General features: G+C 40.4%; 1 protein-coding gene across 10 annotated transcripts in view; it reads left to right on the top strand.

Annotated features, from left to right (window-relative positions):
• Nucleotides 1-21,480, top strand: part of NEO1 (neogenin 1) — a 535,617-nt gene that overhangs the window by 345,684 nt on the left and 168,453 nt on the right. For all 10 annotated transcript variants that reach the window (XM_034783480.1, XM_034783479.1, XM_034783474.1 and 7 more), the window contains exons 6-7: nucleotides 12,173-12,327; nucleotides 13,801-13,921. In XM_034783480.1, coding sequence (XP_034639371.1) covers nucleotides 12,173-12,327; nucleotides 13,801-13,921 — 276 coding nt within the window. The remainder of the gene's footprint in view (nucleotides 1-12,172; nucleotides 12,328-13,800; nucleotides 13,922-21,480) is intronic.

Below are 21,480 nucleotides of genomic sequence, written 5' to 3'. Positions count from 1 at the left end.
AGGATGTTAGGAATCATTAAAAAGGGGATAGAGAATAAGACTGAGAATATATTATTGCCCTTATATAAATCGATGGTACGCCCTCATCTCGAATACTGCGTACAGATGTGGTCTCCTCATCTCAAAAAAGACATACTGGCACTAGAAAAGGTTCAGAAAAGGGCAACTAAAATGATTAAGGGTTTGGAACGGGTCCCATATGAGGAGAGATTAAAGAGGCTAGGACTTGGAAAAGAGGAGACTAAGGGGGGATATGATAGAGGTATATAAAATCATGAGTGATGTGGAGAAAGTGGATAAGGAAAAGTTATTTACTTATTCCCATAATACAAGAACTAGGGGTCATCAAATAAAATTAATAGGCAGCAGGGGTTTAAAACAAATAAAAGGAAGTTCTTCTTCACGCAGCGCACAGTCAGCTTGTGGAACTCCTTACCTGAGGAGGTTGTGAAGGCTAGGACTATAACAGCGTTTAAAAGAGAACTGGATAAATTCATGGTGAAGTCAAGTCCATTAATGACTATTAGCCAGGACGGGTAAGGACTGGTGTCCCCAGCCTCTGTCTGTCAGAGGGTGGAAATGGATGGCAGGAGAGAGATCACTTGATCATTGCCTGTTAGGTTTACTCCCTCTGGGGCACCTGGCATTGGCCACTGTCGGTAGACAGGATACTGGGCTAGATGGACCTTTGGTCTGACCCAGTACGGTCTTTCTTATGTTCTTATGATGTTTTAAAGAAAGTCACACCAGTGAACTGGTGGAAGTCACTTAAGCACTTGGATTCAGAGACTGTTAAAGTGATAATCTCACTTTTAACAGCAGTCAGTAGCTTCTTCTGCTGGTGTAGAAAGAATATTTTCTTCCTTTTGGACTAATTCATTCCAAATTGAAAAATCATTTGGGACTTGAAAAAGCAGGAAAGCTTGTTTTTCTTTTCCAGATTATGAACAAACAGGAAAATGAAGTTGAAGACAACTGCAGAAGCCAATATTTTAAGTTTCTCATGTTGACCTGGCTGACATAGTCAATTTAATTTTTGTGGGTGTTTTTTTTAAATATTTCATTTAACTATTTTAGTTAAAAACAATTTTAACAAAAACAAATCTCATTTTAAAAAATGTGAATGTATAACTAAATTCAAAAATTCATATGCTTGTTTTGTTAAAATATTATATGTTTGCTGTTGAAAAAAAAATCCAGAATACATGTTGTTTTAGTTAAAAAAAACAATTTAAATGTCTGTCTGGTGATGTTCTCCTCCTAATACAACATGGCAAGAAAATCCTCCAAATATTAATGATTAACCTGTTGAATTGGAGATAGTTCACCTCCCAAAGACTTCATAAATATCTACTTCAATTATCTTTGGTAAATGAAATAACCAAACAATCATTCATTTTCTGATACAGTTGTAAAACTAATCTGAAAAGTTTTCTAAGTAAATCACTTTAAAAATGTATAGTGTACCTTCTATAAATGAAACCTATATCTATCTCGGAGTTTTGAAGAATATGTATTAAGGTTATAACAACCAACAAGAATGTACTTTTATGTAGAAATCCATGATTAAATTGAGTGTTCCTGACTAATGATTTAAATCAAATCCACCCTGATCTGAAGCCACTGGGATAGTAGAGAGAGAGCTACTGGCAGAGTGTTATCCATGAGGCCCTCAACTTTGAAAAGCACGCACCCACCCTTGATCAGAAATAGTCCAGATCTGTTTAGGGCACCCTACAACACCCATATGTTTTTCTGGATTTTTGAGGAGGGTTAGGACATAGAAGGAATATGGTAGTAACTAAGGTGTTATGGAATATTGGTTTGCTTATTATTAGATGATGGCTGGTTTTTGTAAATAGGCATGCGGCAATTCTCCAAAAAGGGCCATAATTTCAGAGTTTAATGTACCCAGCCTGTCCACACCCACATTCTAGATCATTTGAAGCTTATTTTATGTACATTTAGACAAGGTGTGATGTGGAGCTATCAAATGGTGCCGTAAGTGAGGTGTGCATACAATTTGTGACACACTCTTGACATCTGCAACATACTTTCTGCTGTACATGTGTTAACAAGATGTGACTCTGTGTCATCCCTATTTGGTACTGGGAAAAATCTGTAATTTAATATTGCCAAAACAGTTAAGCTTACTGCTGCAGAGATCTTGCCAAATTTGGGGGGAGAGACAGACAAGAGATCATTTCTGCAGCAGGAAAGTTGGTAGCAGTGTTACATGACCAGAATGAGAAAGAAAAGGAGTCTCAGAGACCTGTATTGCTTGCACCTGAATCTAGCCGTCAAAAAGCCATCAATTTACTGGCCAAACTCTCACCATGTGAGGACAGTTTTGAAGAGCATGTCAAAAGAGCATCTTGGCAAACAAAATTTTGGATGTCTTTGAACATAGGTAAACGAAATACTGGATCACCATTACAACATGGATGGAAAAAGTTGGATGATGAACTACTTCCTGTATGGCATCTGAGCTTCTTCAAAACTTCATTTGTGCCTGTACCCATAGGGGTTGCTTCACAATCAACTGTGTCTGTTGTCAGAACAATCTTGCCTTGGCATGTACACAGTTCTGTTCAGGGAATGAGGACTGTGGTGACCCATGCATTCTCAACAGAGGTATTAAGGATGAACAAGATGATGATAACAACTAGAAATGTCACCAGCACTATTATATTTCAATGATACCTTTAGAAATTTATTATTAGATTTATTTACCCTAGAGATTGTTGTTGTGATGGTTTGAGATCCCAAAGAAATCCAATTTTATATCATGAAATAATATGTAGACTAATTAAACTAACAAACGAATGCAAATGGTTCAAAGTGGTCATTTTTTTATGTGTTGATGATGTCATTGCTTATCCCTGTTTCTATAGTAACAGCACCACTTGACAGCTCCACGTCATACCTCATCTTAAAGTAGACCTAATAAGATTTCAAGTGATATATGACGTATATGTGTGTAGAGAGATACATTAAGTCAGTCTAATTGGTGGGGTCTGCTGATTGCCTAAAATGAGAGAGGCTGACCAGACTGCTTTGCTGTGTAAGTTTGTACTCAGATCTTTCAGATGATTGCCCTTTGTGGAAATAAATATTCACATAAATGAATAAAATCTTGTAGAGATTAATATGTTTTACTTTTAGTGAAGGCATCAAATTTTCAAATAAACACTATTAGACTGAGCTGTGAATAAGGCCTAAAACATTTTAAAATGTATTTTCAGGTCCTACCTCACTCATATTTTGTATGCCACTAATTTGATTCATATATGGATAATTAATTGTATTCACAATTAAGATACACAACTTTTGATTAGTTATTATGCCAAATGGTGCTTAAAAGTTTGAAGTACTACATTAATTCTTCCCTCCCAGCCTGAGCTGCAAATTTGAAATGAGATTGGGAAAAAAAATAAACTTGGATTTTTTGTTGTTGTTGTTGGGGAAAAGGAGTGATTTGGTATGACAATGAAAGGAAAGCTCATCTGGGGATTTTGGGGAGGGACTAAATATAATTGGTTCTCTCACTCATTGGAGGCAGTGCATGTGGCTGACTTCATAGCAGACCTTAATCAAGCTGCTACCTGTTGAGGCTATTCAGTCTTCCTGCTCCAAACATTGGGAAAAGAGTTGCAAAGCTATGAAAAGGTACTTAAAGAAACCATAATGCAAAGCTTACAGTAAACAACACTTCTTTATTCCCGTCATTGTAATTATGAGGGACATCCATTCCTAATCTTTGAACATCTAAAGTGAATCCACAGATTATGCAAATACAAGTACTATCAAGTCAAATATAGAATTCTATCTAGCATAGCACGGTAAGGAAACAATGAAGTGCTGAAGTTGCACTGTTGCTAAACACTGGTTTCCATTGGAGATCACTAGGTATCAGTGTTTAAACATTAAAAAGTTTAAAATAGCTCCAAAATAGTGAAGGAATTAAATGGATCCCATGAATAGGGATGTTGCAAGTATAATAGTCTGCATGTGAAATTCTGCATAAGCATTTAGCAATTAAAATTGTTCTTTGCGTGGATAATGACATTAGGAGGGAGAGGGAGGGAAAGCAGAGCTGCCAAGGCTGCTTTGAAGTTTAATTGTCTCTTTGGTAACGAAACACATAATCTTCCATTACAAATCTTATTTTATATGGTAATTGGCTCATTTGCTCTCTGGTTATCAATTTAACTTCTCTACCACAAACATCTGCATTTATGTTGTGTTTAATCAGTGTGAATGCTAAACAATGAAGTAGTTAAACTGTAAAAGAGCACATTTTAAAGGCATTATTTTTAAATAATTAAAAAGAAAATAACTGAAAATGAAATGTACATTTTCCGTATTAAACATTTGTGAACAACTTGGCTTTTGCCCCGTAGCGTAGAAGAGCACTTCTTATTTGAAAGAGACAAAGATTCCAACTCTAGTCTCTTAAACAAAGATTACATGGGAGTAGGTTACAGCACACACAGTTTGACATCCATTTTTGTGATAGTCTTCCCCAAGATTTAATTTACATTTCCCCCTACTTGTGTGTACTGCCCTGACTTAGAGGGACCACACTGCTCCTAGAGGTAATCTGATGAAATTATGCATTAACATTTCAAACTGTAGGGGTTGTGTTCTGTCTTGTAGGTGGAATTGGAAGACTAGTCCCAGCTCTGTTTGTTTCATATATTTTCTATCTTGAAAATATTGGGGCAACCTTTCAGTTTTCCATCCCTCCATCCCTACACACACCTTTTGACTATTGACTTTCATTCCCAAGCCTTTCTTTTGCTCCCTTTCCTGCCTTTGTAAGTAACCTTGGATATATTTCCTGCCTGTTTAGTCCTGATAAATATATATAAGTTTTCCCAAAGCTTTGTAGTAATGTTCTGCCAATAATATGCAATCTTTACTTGCAAGATTGTGACATCTATAACTAGCTGTTGGGGAATAGATGACAGTGGACATTGCTCACACTTCTCTTGAAATAGGAAGACCAACTATGTGTCTTTGGTGATGCTTCCAGCCCCTAGTTGCCTAAATAGCAAGATGTTTGAATGTACTTGTTCGTTAACTGGGATCATAGATGGGCAAAAGTGCTACTGAGATTTAGGTCTCATAGTTACTACTGGAATTTTGTCCTTATTAGAAAGCCACTACACAGTTCAGCACAATTGGCAATCTTTGCTCAAATAACATATGGAATTAACCTATAATATCCCCACCTGCTAGGAAGTCTAACAGTGGTGTAATAAAATCTTGTATCATGTTTGGATGTAAATGTAAATAGCACTTAATCCTTGCAACAGGGTGGCTTGCCCCTTAAGGGCTGGGTCTAGCCAGCCCTGATTACAGAATGAGCCATACCTGGGAGAGATCAGAGTAATTACCCAGTAAAGACTACAAGCAGAAGACTACAATGAAGGGGGAATGCTCAGGGATTAGAGACTGCTAGGAGTGAGCAGGGTCTATGAGAGAATCCTGGGAGTGAGGGTTGAGACTCCAGCCAGGTAGGGTCTGGGAGTGGCCTGCCAAAAAGGAAAGGTCCCTAGAAGGCAGCCAGGGAGAATGAAGAGAAATCTTTGTGTGGACTTTTGGATGGACTTGAACATTTTATTTTGAATGTTTGTTAATTTAATAAAGTATAACCCAAGAAGGGATGTGAATGGACAAAAGTACAAAGTCAGAAGGGACCATTGTAATCATCTAGTCTGACCTCCTGCACATTGCAGGCCACAGAACCTCACCCACCCACTCCTGTAATAGACCCCTACCCTCTGGCTGAGCTACTGAAGTCCTCAAATCATGGTTTAAAGACTTAAAGTTACACCAGATTAAACTTGCAAGTGTCCCATGACCCATACTGCAGAGGAAGGGGAAAAAACACCCCCAGGTCTCTGCCAAATCCAGGGGAACATTCCCTCCTGACCCCAAATATGGCAGTCAGACCCTGAGCATGTGGGCAAGACCCACCAGCCAGACACCTGGGGAGGAATTCTCTGTTGTAACTCATCTGTAGTAACCCCATCTAGTGTCCCATCACACAGAACAATCCAAGAGGGGAAACTGAGGTGGGGGCACTCGAGAAGCAGCTGACCCTGTTATAGTCCTTGTTGCAGATATCTAAACTTATTAGCAAGAGTTCTGACTTTACTCCTAAATGTGGAATTTTTGAGAACAGAGAGTGGAGGGGAAATAAGTAAACTTTTGCAATTATTTTTTAAAATATTGCAATCTTTCTTTTGACCAGTTGTCAGTGCCTAAAGAGGAGATAGTAGGAACTTGAAGTTTGGCAGGGACATAATTCCAGGGTCATAGATATGCCTTATGAGGGTCTGGTGAAAACCAGCTTTGATCTGGCCAAGTGATAATGACTTCTTAAAATGTCCTTTTCACATACACGCATTTTTGTTATATGGCTGTGATCTGCAGAAGTTCCGTTGGCACTTCATATGTATGTATACAAGCAGAGTGGAAGTTTCCTCTTGTTAGATGTTTCAGCATTCTACTTGAGATGTGCAATAGCATGCATAAGAAAGTTAAGTGGAATTTCATTTTTAATGTGTAAGTTCATGTGTACTGTACTCTGTGACAGTGTATGCAAGGATACAGTGCTCCAAAGGAGTCCTGTCTCATTCCCTACTATGAATAGTTATGTGTATGTAGGAGGGAGAGCATGGAAGGAATAATATCTGCTTCTAGAATATGTAAAGGTGAGTATGGAAGATTTGCAGGGGTTCTTCATGGAATCTTCCTTCACTGAATGCACATATTGTTCAGGACAGAGTGTTCTGCTTCTGTCTAACAAATGGTTTGCATGCAATGAAATATTTTATTTTACCTTAGGAAATTCCATAAAATAGACAGCATAAAAGGAAAGATGATGATACAAAATGAAGTTCAGAAGTCAGGACATTATTAAGTTACAGTTGTCCTTGCAACCTTGTGTGTGTGCAATGTAGCCTCTATTTATGTGATTGGATACTATTTTCATTATGCAAGATCCGTGCTTCACACCTTGCCCAGATTGAACAGCAATTGTATCAAATGAGGCAGGAGTCCTGTTGTAAAAATAATGTATGATTGTGAAATTAAAGGCTGTACTGTAATGAACATGCATGAAGTTAAGTTTGAACAGAAAAGGTGTGTGTGTGTGTGTGTGTGTGTGTGTGTGTGTGTGTGTGTGTGTGTGTGTGTGTGTGTGTGTGTGTGTGTTTCCAAGGAGAAACTTTCTTCCATTTTTATGATAGTTTTTATGAAAACACAGGTAATGGAGAAGACCTTGTAATAAAATGGTTAGTGGACATGGGGGAGAAGTGCTTAAACTGGTCACTTTTTATAGCAAAGTGTTTCCATATTCTTATGTCCGTATTAAGTTGCTTCATTTATAAGCCTGAGCTACAGTTAGTGTTTGGAGAGTTGCTTGTCTCCAGATAACCATAAAAAAACCCTTCACATACAGACAGCCTTCAATAAAAATGGAACTGTGTTCTTAGGAAGAAATGTAACATGTTCTAGCATTCCTTCACTTTCCTTAGCAGGAAATAAATCCCATTGACTAGTCAAGTATGTGAGATGTTTGCCTAAACTCTGTTGCCCTTACATATTGACTTTATTTGACAAATGGTGAAGGGGAAAAGAGTGCTTTTGACTCTCCCGGGAATCAGGGCTGCCAAATAAGTAAGCAAATTGTTCTTATGTCTATGTGTGTACCAGAAACAAGCAAGCGTGAACATTCTTCAGAACAGGTGATATTCATAGAGTTTTGCTGCAAGCAATTCCTCATTCTGCCACTAAGCTAAAGAGTCTTAGGGGTAGCACTTTGTATTGAGCCTCCCAGGTCGGGTCAACAGATTCAGTCTGGTGGGGCTCATACTAATGCTTTAAAACTAGCTGTATAGACAGTGCTTTGAAGTTGCAGCTTGGGCTTTGAAGCCTATGGAGGCGGGTGGGCTTTGAAGGCTGAGCTTTGACTTCAAAACACTGTCTATACAGCTAGTTTTAGAGTACTAGTGTGAGCCTCTCCACCCTATTTTGTCGACCCGAGCTCGGAGGTGTGCTCCAGAATGCCACGTAGACACGCACTTAAGGTATGTCAACACAGCGAACAAACATTCCCAGCTGGCCCGGATCAGCTGACTCAGTCTCATGGGGCTTGGGCAGTGGGGCTGTAAAATTGCTGTTTAGATGTCAGGGCCGGCTCCAGGGTTTTGGCCGCCCCAAGCAGCCAAAAAAAAAAAAAAAAAAAAGCCGCGATTGTGATCTGCGGCGGCAATTTGGTGGGAGGTCCTTCACTCCCAGGCGGAGTGAGGGACCATCCGCCGAATTGCCGCCGAATACCTGGACGTGCCGCCCCTCTCTGGAGTGGCCGCCCCAAGCATCTGCTTGAGAAGCTGGTGCCTGGAGCCGGCCCTGGTAGATGTTGGAACTCAGGCTGGAGCCTGGGCTCTGGGATCGTCCCCCCTTGTGAGGCCTCAGAGCTCAGGCTCCAGCCTGATGCTAAACATCTACACCACAATTTTAAAGCCCCTCAGCCTGAGCCCCATGAGCCCTAGTCAGCTGACCTGGGCCAGCCATGGGTGTTTAATTGCAGTGTGGACATACCTTGTCCGCTGGTCCTTGTTTCTTAGCAGTAAATCTGTTCCATAGCAGGCTTGTGTTACTTACAAAAAAATTCTATAACTTTTATTACTTGAAATTCCAAAATATGGCCAATTTTGGAATTGTTACATGAATTTCAAGCATCTACATTTGAGTATTTTAATCCACCATTGATATATGTAATCAGGTGGAATTATTTCTCTGCTGTAAAAGAGAGTATATACAACACATATTGGAAACAGTCTTAAATTACTTTCTCCCTGGGGTCTGCCTATGTTTTCTTATATCAGAGGGGTAGCCGTGTTAGTCTGGATCAGTAAAAAGCAACAAAGAGTCCTGGGGCACCTTACAGACTAACAGATGTATTGGAGCATAAGCTTTCGTGGGTGAACCATGTTTTCTTGTCAAGCTTAGCTGTTCCTAGGGTTATCTCTGCATTGTCTCTTCTGACCCATCCTCCATTTCTTACTGTAGTCAGACCTACACACCATTTTATAGACCTGGAGCGGTCCTAACACTACCCACCTATTCTCGCTGCTAGCATATGTCAGCAAAATAGCCCTGCATCTAGAGTTTCACATTCTTTCCAAGTATACAGCAGCCATTAACTAATGCTATTCTGGAATCCAAATTGGTATGATCAGTTGTACTGGCTAAAAGATACACAAAAATAATGTAACTTTATCTCCTTTCTCTGACTTGGTTCTGGGTGAATGATCCATCATATTTTACTTTACCATCAAATAAACATGTTTTACAGTACTTCTGTCTTTAACATATTATTTATATGGCATCAAGTGAGGTTGCTCAATGTTATACATGATGTCTGCTGGTCTGGCCTTGTTTTTTAATTTTTGTTTATTTTGAGCGCCATAAAGGTTCATGGTATTGAACAGGCACATAAGACGTAATTCTTGCCTTACAATCTAAGTGAGACAGCATGCAGATGAAAAAAGAGTAGAAAATGTTTGATATGACACAAAATTGTGTAAATTGAGTTGTCATGTTATTCATAAAGACATCAAGGTGATTCGTACTTTAAGAATGTGAGAGAGACACAAAATTTCAATCTTTAGGTATGTGTTACTTTTTTTGGTTTTGTCAGTTTATCTGTCTTTTTGTTCCCTAGGATATGTAAATTTAATTTAATTTTTCATTCAGTTTATTTGGTGGTGATGTTCCACCTTGAGTTTCAAGCATTAGGATTCTGGGCATACCTACACCTTGTGTTTACAAGAAATCTGTATTATACTAGTTGTGGGATTTTGTCTGCCTTTTCAATATGATCAAATTGCTGCAGCTGACAAATTGTCTTCTTTAATATAGACTAGTTACAATTCTTTGTTTTCTGGAGCCCAACTTGACTTACAGTATTTCTAAAATGCAACTTATTAAATATTTATGTAGTACTTTTCATCCACAGATCTTGAAGCCCATTACAAAGATAAGTAGGTGTTATTCCCATTTTACAGATGGAAGAACTTTGGCATAGTGAACTTAAAGGCTCTATTGTACAAACTTACTTGTGTTGCTGAGAACTTGCTTCATTGGATTAGTTCCATTAAATGTGGTGTAAAGATTGTACAATGGAGCTCTAAGTGGTCTGCCCAAAGTCACATGGCGAGTCAATGACAGAACCATGAATGGTCTCTTAGCTCCTGGTCTGAGGCCATCTCTATATTATGGGCGCTGCAGGAGTATAGCTACGATGACGTGGCTATAATGCTGTAACCTCATAGTGTAGACGCAGACTTCAGTGACGGAAGGGATTTTTCCATTGTTGTAGGAACACCACCTCCACAAGCAATGGTAGCAGTGCTTAATTTGTGCCAGAGCTTGCCAGGCTGAGCCCCGGCACCTCTGGGCTTGGCAGTTCATAGTTCCGGGACCTCTGGGCTTGCTGTGTTAGTTATGAAAGTAAAAAAAAATAGCTTGAGCTGCAGTACCTCTTTCATTACCAATTAAACACTGAATGGTAGTTAGGTTGAAAGAAGCATTCTTCCATCGACTTAGCTGCTTCTACATCAAGAGTTAGGTCGACATAGCTTTGGTACCCAGGGGTGTGGATTTTTCTCACATCTTGGTTCCGTAGCTGTGGTGACTTAAGGTTTAAGCATAGACCAGGCCTGATACCCTATGCCACTGCACACTGCCTCCATTTAGAATGCAGCTGTCTAACAGGCATACAAGAGGGTGCAACATATTACTCAACAACAGAAGTCTTATTGTTGGACCCCAGTTAAATTCTGCATTGATTTTTAAATACTTTTGATTTTTAGGCTCTTAATGAGTAGCTCCATCATATATGACTCATCTGCTTCTCCCATATATTCCCATCAGATCACTTCAGTTCAAAATAGCTGGCTGTTTAATTGGCCCTGAATATAATCTTGAAACAGCTGTAGCTAGAACATTTTGTATCTATATCCCTTGGCGATGGAATGCACTTCTTGCTATTATTCATAATTCTCATTCTCTTAGAATTTAAAAGTAGTTTAAAGAATTGTTTTCTGTTTGCTTTAATTGTTCTTGATCACTGACAATTACAGCTATAATTTTCAAAGGAGCCTAAAGGAGGTAGGTGCCCAATTCCCATTGAACTGTAATGGGAGTTGGGTGCCTAACTCCTTTAGTATCCTTTGAAAATCCCTGTCTACATTGCTACTGTTTGTTTTTACAGTGCTTGGTGTACTCTTTAGCAGTGCTTATAATTAGAGCTGAGTGAATAAAGGGTTAATAACTGTCCATTCCAAAAAAGAAAATTAAAAATGTTTGGTTTGGGTGAAACCAAAACTGACTTTATAACTTTTTGGTGAATGGAAAAGTAGAAAAAAAAATGTAAACTGAATGATTTGCTAATGTCAAAATGAATCATTTGTTTCTATCCAAAAAGTTCTGTTTTGATTTTTCAGGCATTTTGACAAAAGGAAAGGAGGACTAGATTTACAAAACTGAGGAGGAGGTAGTCATGGTGCCTTCCTCGCCAATGGTTAGGACACTGACCTGCGATTGGGGGGGATCTAGGTTCAGTCCTCTCTCTGTGATGTGGAGAAAGGGATTCGAACTTGGATCTGCCAGGTTACAGAGAGTGATGTTGCCATTGGGCTATGGCATATTCTGGTTATGGGGCTTTCTCCATCTCTTCTCTAAAACTGTTCCACTTTGCATAAATAACGACAGTTACTAGAGCAGGGCTTGAACTTGGTCATCCTACATCCTCAGTAGGTGCCCTACCGAGCAGGCTATAGAGTCATTCTCTCTCTCTCTCTTGCTGGCCCAGTGACAGTGGATAGTAATTGGGTTAATTTCAACAATACTGAAGCATTTAGACTTTTTCAGTTCGATCAAAACTACTTGGTGAAATTGACACAAATACATAAATAGTTCCGGTCAATCCCAAACTGCTTTTTTCGGCAAGTAAACTCTTTGTCCCAAAAATTTCACCCAGCTCAACTTATAATTTATGTATCGTTTTATTATATAGAGAGTGAAAACTCCAATGATATTACCAAAGTCTAGATAAACAGTAACTTTTCTCCTTCTATCTTTATATGTAAAGCTCCACCTGAATTTCTGAAGCCGCCTGCTAATATTTATGCTCATGAATCTATGGATATTGTCTTTGAGTGTGAAGTGACTGGGAAACCAACTCCAACAGTGAAATGGATCAAGAATGGAGACATGGTGATCCCTAGTGACTACTTCAAAATTGTAGTAAGTACATTTTCATTTTCAGTCATTTCAACCTGTTGACCTGTACCTTAATCCTCCTTTGTACAGTAACTCCTCGCTTAACGTTTTAGTTATGTTCCTGAAAAATGCTACTTTAAGAGAAATGATGTTAAGCGAATCCATTTTCCCCATAAGAATTAATCTAAATGGGGGGGGAGTAGGTTCCAGGGAAAAAAATTTCATCAGACAAAAGACATTATATACATATACAGTATAAGTTTTAAATAATTTTAAACAAACTATTTAATACTGTACTCACCAATGTTGATTGTGAAGCTTGCTTGAGGCAGGACATAGTGAGGTCGGAGCACAGGGGCTTGCCCCACTCCATGCTCCTGCCGGGGAGAGGGGTCAGGAGCTTGCCTGCTCCCTGGCTGGAATGCCGGGCGGGCTGAATGGGATAAGCCTCCGCACCTCAATCCCGCTCCCCGGCTGGAATGCCGGGCGGATGGGTGGAGCGGGGCAAGCTAAACAACCTTATACCGGAACGTTGCACGACTTTAAACGAGTATGTTCTCTAATAGATCAGCAACCAAATAACGAAACAATGTTAACCGGGATGACTTTAAGTGAGGAGTTACTGTATGTACATATAAGCTATGCTCTTTTATAGGGTCAGCTGCCTATTTTTACAGTGTGTGGTTAAGGTCCAGAAACATTAAATGGCTCCTTGAATCCTTTATTGCTGTGTAATCCAGTGTAAAGCATTTTATTGAAGAGCATAGACACTGTGTTCCTTACACTATAAAAGTCTGTTTCTTTATAGCATACATCTTTTACGTGAGACATACACAGTAATGAATTAATTGGAGAAAGACAATCTATCAGTTTGAATTTGAACAGCATCAGTCCTTCTCATACAGTAGAAAACTGCCAAGTCATGAGGTATATGTGACCATAGATTGCTTGAGTTTTGTATAGTTATTTTGGCTGCACAAGAATTAAAATCGCAAACAAAGATGTACCATAGAGATTTACTCATGATATAATCCTGAGTTTTGGCTGAGCAAACCTTAAAGTGTAGTTCTGTACGGTTTAATGAAATTCATTACTGAGATATATATCTTAAAGGTTTAATCGGAGGCTACAAGACTGTGTAGGTAAGAACTTGATTTCCAAGTGTGCAGTCTGTCTTTTACAATCATTTTTAGTTTTACTAACATAATTATTTGATACATGATTGTATACATGCCTATGCTTAACTTCTGAATGTTAGGATCAGGTTATGATTTCCATAGCCTATTAACAATAGTTTTGTTCTGATTTTTCGTGCAGCCATTTGAAAATTCAAAGTAAAAGATACTTTACCTGGGACAGGCTCATGGTTGTTATAATAGCCATAATATGTGGGCATTTTCTCAGAAAGTCATAGTAACCATTTAAAAACTAATGTGCTTGCATTTATAGTTCATTTTTAATGAATGCATCATGAAATGTTTTGCCTTTCCCCCCCAGAAGGAGCATAACCTGCAGGTTTTGGGTCTTGTGAAATCAGATGAAGGATTCTATCAGTGCATTGCAGAAAATGATGTTGGAAATGCACAGGCTGGAGCACAGCTGATAATACTTGAACATGGTAAGATAAACTGGGAAAACATGGTGCCAGAAGGTGGGGAAAAGCAGTTTCAAGGGGCTTTTTCTGCATGAGGCATTACGTCCACAACTCAGCTAAACCAGAAAGCCTTTTTAAAGCATGAGTCATTGAGTTAAGTGTTTTTACTGTACATTAATAGTTTTTTATAGGAAAAGAATGAGTAAGCCCCAAACCATTCCCCTTTAATATGGAGAATGTACTATGTTATCCTGGAATGTTTATTAAAAAAAAAAAAAAAAAAAAAACACAACAGAGCCAGACTAAGATAGTACTAGGGCACAGCTAGATAAAAATATAGTGGCTATAGCTGAATTGAAACTGATGAATGGGATTACAGAAGTGAAAAATGCGCAGTCATGGAACTTTATACAAGTGAATTAGTTCAGATAAAATTCATTTCAATTTCAGAAGCTATTCTCCCCTGTCAGAATTTATTTGTTTAAAGTAATCTCCATCACGTATGTAAACTGATAAAAGAATTCTTTAAAAGAACATTTGTGGAGTAAGATAAATATTTGTTATCATGCCCTAATCAGAGAAATCATTAATAACATTTACATCCTTACCATTTAAACATATAATATTACATATTTTAGGTATTAAGGGAGAATAACTACTGTCATGATAGTAGAAATACTCACTAAGAGAAACATCGAATAGTACAAATAACATCCTAGGGCATCATCTTGGATAACTTCCAGCCTCAGGTCACAAAACTTTTGGTAATCAGTCTTAGGAGGGTAGGGGAGACAACTGATATGAAGGCGAAGGAAGACATCAGGCAAGAGAGCATTCGTTTCATACTATTATTTGACTTTTGTATTGCCTGTCCGATCCTGGTCTTGTTTTAGAAGTAAGAATTCTTGGTTATGTCAAGGAAGGTACCTGCTATGCATTCTGTTGTCCACAGAAAAGGATTCCTTTGGGTTCAGAAAAATTAAAGAAGAGACATTGTTCAGATAGGACCATAGACATGGTATGACTGCACTTGCAATACTAGCAGAAATAGAACAGCTAGACATTTCAGTATACAGAGAATATACTGTACAATGTGGGTATGTTTCAGTGCTGGTTGAAGTCATTTCTGTATTTTACAAAATTTGCTATATATTTTGGAGCAAAAGATGCCCCTGCTGGATTCAACTGCTTTAGTGCTATAAACTATGGTATTTCCCCATCTGTCCAGTATTAGGAATCTAGATCCAACAATGGTTTACTACTATCTGTGTGTCTAGGGAACAAAATTAAAAGTAATCTTATCTCTTCTTGAGGGATTCTGATGACTACACAGGTCAGATCGAGAAGTTCTCAAAAGCTGGGAAATGGAAGGATAACTCCATATTTTCATTTTTTTAAAATGTTGAATAATTCATGTGTCTGAGTTCTAGATTCAGGCCCTGCCCAGGCTTGTACGTCCTCCCAGCTCCCAAGAGTTTTGCTTTCCTCCTTCTCTTTCAACTTTAACTCCCTGGTGTCACTCCTCTGCTGCTTGTTTCCTCCTCCAACTGTTTCATCTCCTATCCTGCTCCAGCCATCTCTCCTGTTACAGTAGAGGACTTTGCCTTACAACTCTGTCCTTTCTTTTGCATGCCGCCAGAGGATTATGGGAGCAGTGTTGGTGGATTCTCATAACAGGTGTAACAGTACACCTATGAAATTATATTTTTCTGTTATGTGGCCTGCAATGTTTTTAACATTGCACTCCATGTGTAACACCTATATGTTATAAATACTGCTCTTTGTTGACATATAATCACAAGGTTGATAGCATAATGTACATTTAATTTTTCTTCATTGTGAATGATGGCTTAACGAGTGGTGGAGCAAAGTCATGAGTGAGCTGTGCATATTAAATTCTAACTCATGAAAAGTGGTGTATGTGCTGCCTGCCATCACATTTATACACAGAGAGATAATATTGAAATAAGCTATTAAAGCTGTATACTATCTCAGATAAAATGAAAGGCAAGGAGGAAGTAAACTTTCAGGAATGGGAGTGTATGGAAGTCTTAAAATACATGAAGATAGTGACCTGGTAATAATCTTTGTTTTGGTGTGCAAATTAAAATATATATTTTTTACACTTAAAGGTTTTGGGGTTTTTTGGCATGCTAACTCAAACAGCTGTTTTCTAAATCTTCAGACTTGGCTCCTGGTGATGAGAAATATTGGCTTTGTGAAGTTTGAAAAATCAAATAAAAATGTAAAACTGGCAAAAAATTGCTTACTGTCTGTGCATAGTTTTCTTACCTATTGAAAGTGCATATCTAAGTCAATTTCCTTCCCTTCCCAATCTCTCAGTTTCTTCTATCTTCTAAAGATGACATTGGAAAGTTCCTGGCTGGGTTGGCAAGCCTTTCTAGGAGGCTTCCCTTTCCAGTAGGCTTATAATTTCAAATCCTTTCTTAAAAAAGGATTAAAATGAGAAGTTAGAGGCCATATGAAGCAGTTATGGAAAGGGCATTCCATGTTTATAGGCCAGTGCTTGAGAAATGGACAAACCGATACTACTGTGATGAGAGTCATAGGAACCAGAATACAATAAGGCATCAATAGTGTCAGTTTTGGCCCGAAGTGGGATGTGGAAAACATAAGAAATTAGCTTGGCTAAGTGGGAAAGGCAGAATTATGCAGGATCTTGAAGGTGAGGATGAGAAGTCTTTGGTATTAAGAGAGGTTAAATAGGAGTACAGCTGACCACTTCCTTACCATTCATTATTTTGTGCTGCATGTCAGCTCTTAGTCACTGCCTCTTTAACTTAGTAGTCTCTGGGCTTGTCTACACTTACTGCGGGATCGACACATGGTGATTGATGCATAGGCAGTCAATTTAGCGGGTCTAGACCCTCTAAATCAACTGTAGATCGCTCTCCCATCGACTCCTATACTTGACCTGAATGAAAAGCACAAAGGGAGTCAACAGGAGAGCGTCTCCCATCAACATAGCATAGTGTGGACCCCGCGGTAAGTAGATCTACTTAGATTGATCTCCCCCTGTAGTGTAGACAAGGCCTTAATCTTTCTAAACTCTTTATATGGAAGTCTTTCTTGGTGTTTGTTTTTTGTTGTCTTCCTCTAGATCTTTCCAATTTTGGTCATATCCTTGCAGAAGTGGGCTGGCCCGGCTGGGGAATGATTTCAAACTGAAATATATTGTGCTCTTGTGTTTTCTGCTGTAGATGTAATAAACCATCTGTATAATATATGATAATCAGCCATAGAATAAGTCTTCATTTTCTGTGCATGTACAGTAATTTCACACTCCACAGACGCAATTCAGTGATTTGCTGCAGTTCACTGCACACTAACAATTATAGTACACTAGAAAACTGTATATAAAACAGATTTCAAATTACAGAAATTAGATATTTTGCTTTGATAACATCACCCTTTGTGGATGAGATTTTGTTTCTTTGCGTTAACGAGAAATTCTGATAAACTTGTGGCTGAGGACAAGCTATGTGTGGCAGAGACCTTGAAACAAATAGTGAGCAATTTAAAGGGGAAACAAGCTGTTAATATTTTTGGAGGGGAGGGGTCACTGGTGCCATACTAGCCGTTTGAAAGGAGGACTGATGGGAAACAGGGGTGGCCTGGTGTAGCGGGGTGAACACCTACTCCATCCTGGAAGGGGTTGGAAAAGCCCTGCAGAGGGCTGGGGCTGTGCAAGGGAGTAAAACCCCGGCTGATTGGGGGAAGTGGCTGCAGCTGGGGTCAGGCCGCAAACTGAGCAACTAGGCCTTATAAGAAGGCCAGGGCAGCCAGAAGCTCAGGAGTCTCACTCTGACTTGAGAGGGAGACAGGTCTGGTTGCTGGGGAACTCACCCAGGGGACCTAGAGGGAGGCAGGGCTGGGGAAAGGCCTTAGGAGCTGGGAAGCCCTAGGCCAGCAACTCCCCAGGCTGCAGGGCCTTGTTCTAGGCCTCCTAGGTATTGGGCTTGCAGTGGGGCAGCCAGAGGGTCGGTAAAGGCAGCCAGTCCAAACCCCTTGTTGCCTGTGATGATCGGCTGATAGACTGCAGTCCGACCCAGGGCGCAGGGGCTAAACAGAGACTGGCAGTAGCCACGACTGAGGTGACGTGGGGATAGGAGGTGGGGGATTCCCCTGGGGTGGGGAAACCCAGTAAGACTGTGGGGTACTGCAGGAGGCAGAACCCTGAGATAAGGGCACCAGGGTCCTGGGAGGGACACGGGGCCAACAGCAAGCGGATCACCGGCCTGCAGAGGGCGCTCCTGGGTCGAAGAGTTAATTCCCGGGGACGACCAGCAGGAGGCGCCACATGGATGAGTCTGCGCTGTGCTACACCTGGCTAGACAACAGGGGTGGCCTGGCTAGACACAGCTCATAGTGCTGTTCCTCTCCAGCAGTACTTTCAAAGGACTGCTCTTCTGCAGGGAGCAGAGAATTGAGGGCAGCTCTGCCTGTAGGTGGAGGACCTGGAAAGGTCAGAGGCCAGGCAGGATGGTCTGGGTACTATTCTTCCTACCCTACCAGTATCTCCCCTTCACTTCCCTAGACTGTAGCATTCAGCGTGTGGGTTGTGCATAACTCTCCCTCTCCCCCCAGTGCAAATATTTTAAGTTCCTCCTCTCTCTCCTGTATTTATGGGGATGCCTGCTTCCTAAGTTACCGCAAGTGATTGTGGAGTATGGCTCTGGTGCCCGTCTGCCACACCCGACCCCCAATGTATGCAGGCTTTTAGGGATGTAGCTGTTGTCATAAATACTACCCTCATCTTCACCCGAGCTCTGATGCTACTCTCATTGCCTCCTGGTTCAACAGCTGAAGTACTTCTTCCTGCTTCCCTTGAAGGGACCACTGGGAGAGCTCTTTCAGACTCGTATCAGGAAGGGAGAGTCTCATTCTAGTCTCAGGAGAGGGCTCCAAGGAGTCTCTAGATCCCTCCCAAAAAGCTTTTTTAAAATGTTCATTTTTAATTTAATTATACCCTGGTTGAGCTAGGGATGTAAAAGTTTAACTGGTTAACCGATAAGCTTCAGTCTTATCAGTTTCAGTTAACATTAAACTTCGCTGCCGGCCCCGCGCACCCAGGGTCCCGTTATACTATATATATTGTCAATTCAGATATATTACTTACTGCTGAGGTTTATGGGATCCTATCTTGCAGGGTTTTTAGAGAAACTAAGAAGCAAAAATGACCGGAGTCTTCATCTTGTAATGGCAGGATATTGATCTTGTGATCTCTGATTAATCATCTTTTGGAAGGTGAAAATACTCCAAAGGTCCTACCAATATGTCCTTGTTTTCCTGCACAAAATACAGCAAGCAGATAATACTATGGATGTGAGTAAGAATCACTGCAATTAAACATCTAACCCTGCACTCCTGGCCCCAGGCCCGCCCCCAGCTGTGGCCCCAGCCTCCACCCCCTAATCTGTGTCGGTGTGTTTCCGCCCCCTCCCCCGAGAGTTAGGGCTCTGCTCCCAGGCCCAGCTCTGGGGGTGGGGTGGGGTGGGGTGGATAGGGATAAGGAGGCGGCTGACTTTCAGCACCCCCACTATTAAAAATATTCTAGTGCCACTAGTTCACAATGAATCTACTGCGCCTATATTTTATCTTTGTTAAGTGCCTTTATTAACAACTAAAACAGCCAGGCACTAAAACCCACTTTTTTGTTTAATTTTTTTACATAATATCCCTGAGTCGTGCATTGACCTTCCACCACTCCAATGGACTGCATTCCAGTGAGCCTTCCCTGAAGTAATTTTCCAGTTCATTTTCTACTGCATTCTCCACATTCTCCTTTTTGTTGTAATCTTCACCTAAAAGCATTACCATAGCACTCTTCTGAGTTTCATGCATTTTTTTCGGCACTGGCTCTATTGGCTCATCCGGTTCAGCACTTCTCAGTTCAGCCCTCGCACTCAGAGTTCTTCTATTTCTAACATCGATACAAGTTGCAGAAGCTTTGATTTAGCAGTGATCTGGACAGCAGGTGAAAGAAACTGCATGTGTTTATGTCGTGGATCTAACAAGGAGGCAATAAGTGCAGGTTTGGCAGTTATGGCAGTATTATTGGGTTTCATGCGATGCTCCAGAGAGTGGCGAACAACAGCCTTGAAATCAGCGACTTTTCCATTTTCGACAGGAGCTTCACTTCCGAGGTGAATTTGGAGAAGACCGTTGCAAACTGGATAAATATATGAAATTGACATTGACTGTTGAGTAGACACGGCAGTTGTAGTGCATTTTAAAGTGGAAAGTACTGGTAAGATATCCTCTATTAATTGCCAGTGCTCATCTTGCAGCTGAAGCATTTGGGCATCAGATTGTTTTGTTACAGAGCAATCTGAAAGTGCAGCTGTTATAGCCAACCTTTGCTCATTGAGTCTTTCAAACATGTCAGATACTGAATTCCAGTGAGTTTTACACGACTGGATCAGACAGTGTTGCATAACCTGAAGCTGTGTTTGTTTTCTTTTGAGTGCATTTGCAGCCACGATGCTGTGGTGGAAGTGTGCAACTAGTCTACTTGCATTTGCAAGAGCACAATCCACACTACTTGAAGAAAACTCATCATTTATGGCTAGCTGCAAAGTATGGGCAAAACAATTGACAGATTCCCATGTAACATATCTCAGGGTACATCTACACTACAGGGGGGAGTTGATTTAAGATACGCAAATTCAGCTACGTGAATAGCATAGCTGAATTCGACATATCGCAGCCGACTTACCCCGCTGTGAGGACGGCGGCAAAATCGACTTCTGCAGCTTTCTGTTGGCGGCGCTTACTCCCACCTCCGCTGGTGGAGTAAGAGCGCCGATTCGGGGATCGATTGTCGCGTCCCCACGGAACGCGATAAATCGATCCCCGAGAGGTCGATTTCTACCCGCCGATTCAGGTGGGTAGTGTAGACCTAGCCACAGTGTGTTGGCGAGAACAATGTTGCTAGCATTATCGTGTACGCATGCCAAGACATGGCCTGTCAGACCCCATCTTTCCTCTGTAGCGTTTAATTTTTCAGCAAGGTTTTCTGCTATATGTCATTCTGCCATACTTTCGGTTTGTAAAACTGTGGATCAAAGCTCCCAATTTTCAATATAATGGCATGTTACAGTCATGTAGCTTTCTGTAGTTAATGCTGTCCAGCAGTCAGTGATGAAAGCTACTTTAACAGCGTTTTCAAATTTTTCCCGGACAAACTTCACACAGTTTTCATAGCACTTCTCTAGTCGCGAGGTTATAGCCTATCTCATAGGCACATGGTATTCAGGTTCTACAAAACTCATCAATGCATGAAAACCTGTACCCTCAACGACACTTACAGTTAGCATATCTGTAGTGATCATGGTGTACAACAACTCCATTAGTTTTTCCTCACATTGTGTTTGGATTTTCTTGAACTGCCAGAAACAAACGCTGTCAGCATTGTTTGATTTTTGCCTTCTTTTTCACATGAAACAGAGGGATGTTTCAGCTTCATGTGGTTTAGTGTTGCTCTGGTGCTGTTTGTATCCCTCAGCTCTGCATTACACAGTTTACATTTAACGGTGTCTTCTCTTATTTTTTTAAATGAT

Source organism: Trachemys scripta, chromosome 10, assembly GCF_013100865.1.
Source record: "Trachemys scripta elegans isolate TJP31775 chromosome 10, CAS_Tse_1.0, whole genome shotgun sequence".
NCBI classification, from domain to species: domain Eukaryota; kingdom Metazoa; phylum Chordata; order Testudines; family Emydidae; genus Trachemys; species Trachemys scripta.
This window is presented reverse-complemented; position numbering and strand designations above follow the sequence as displayed.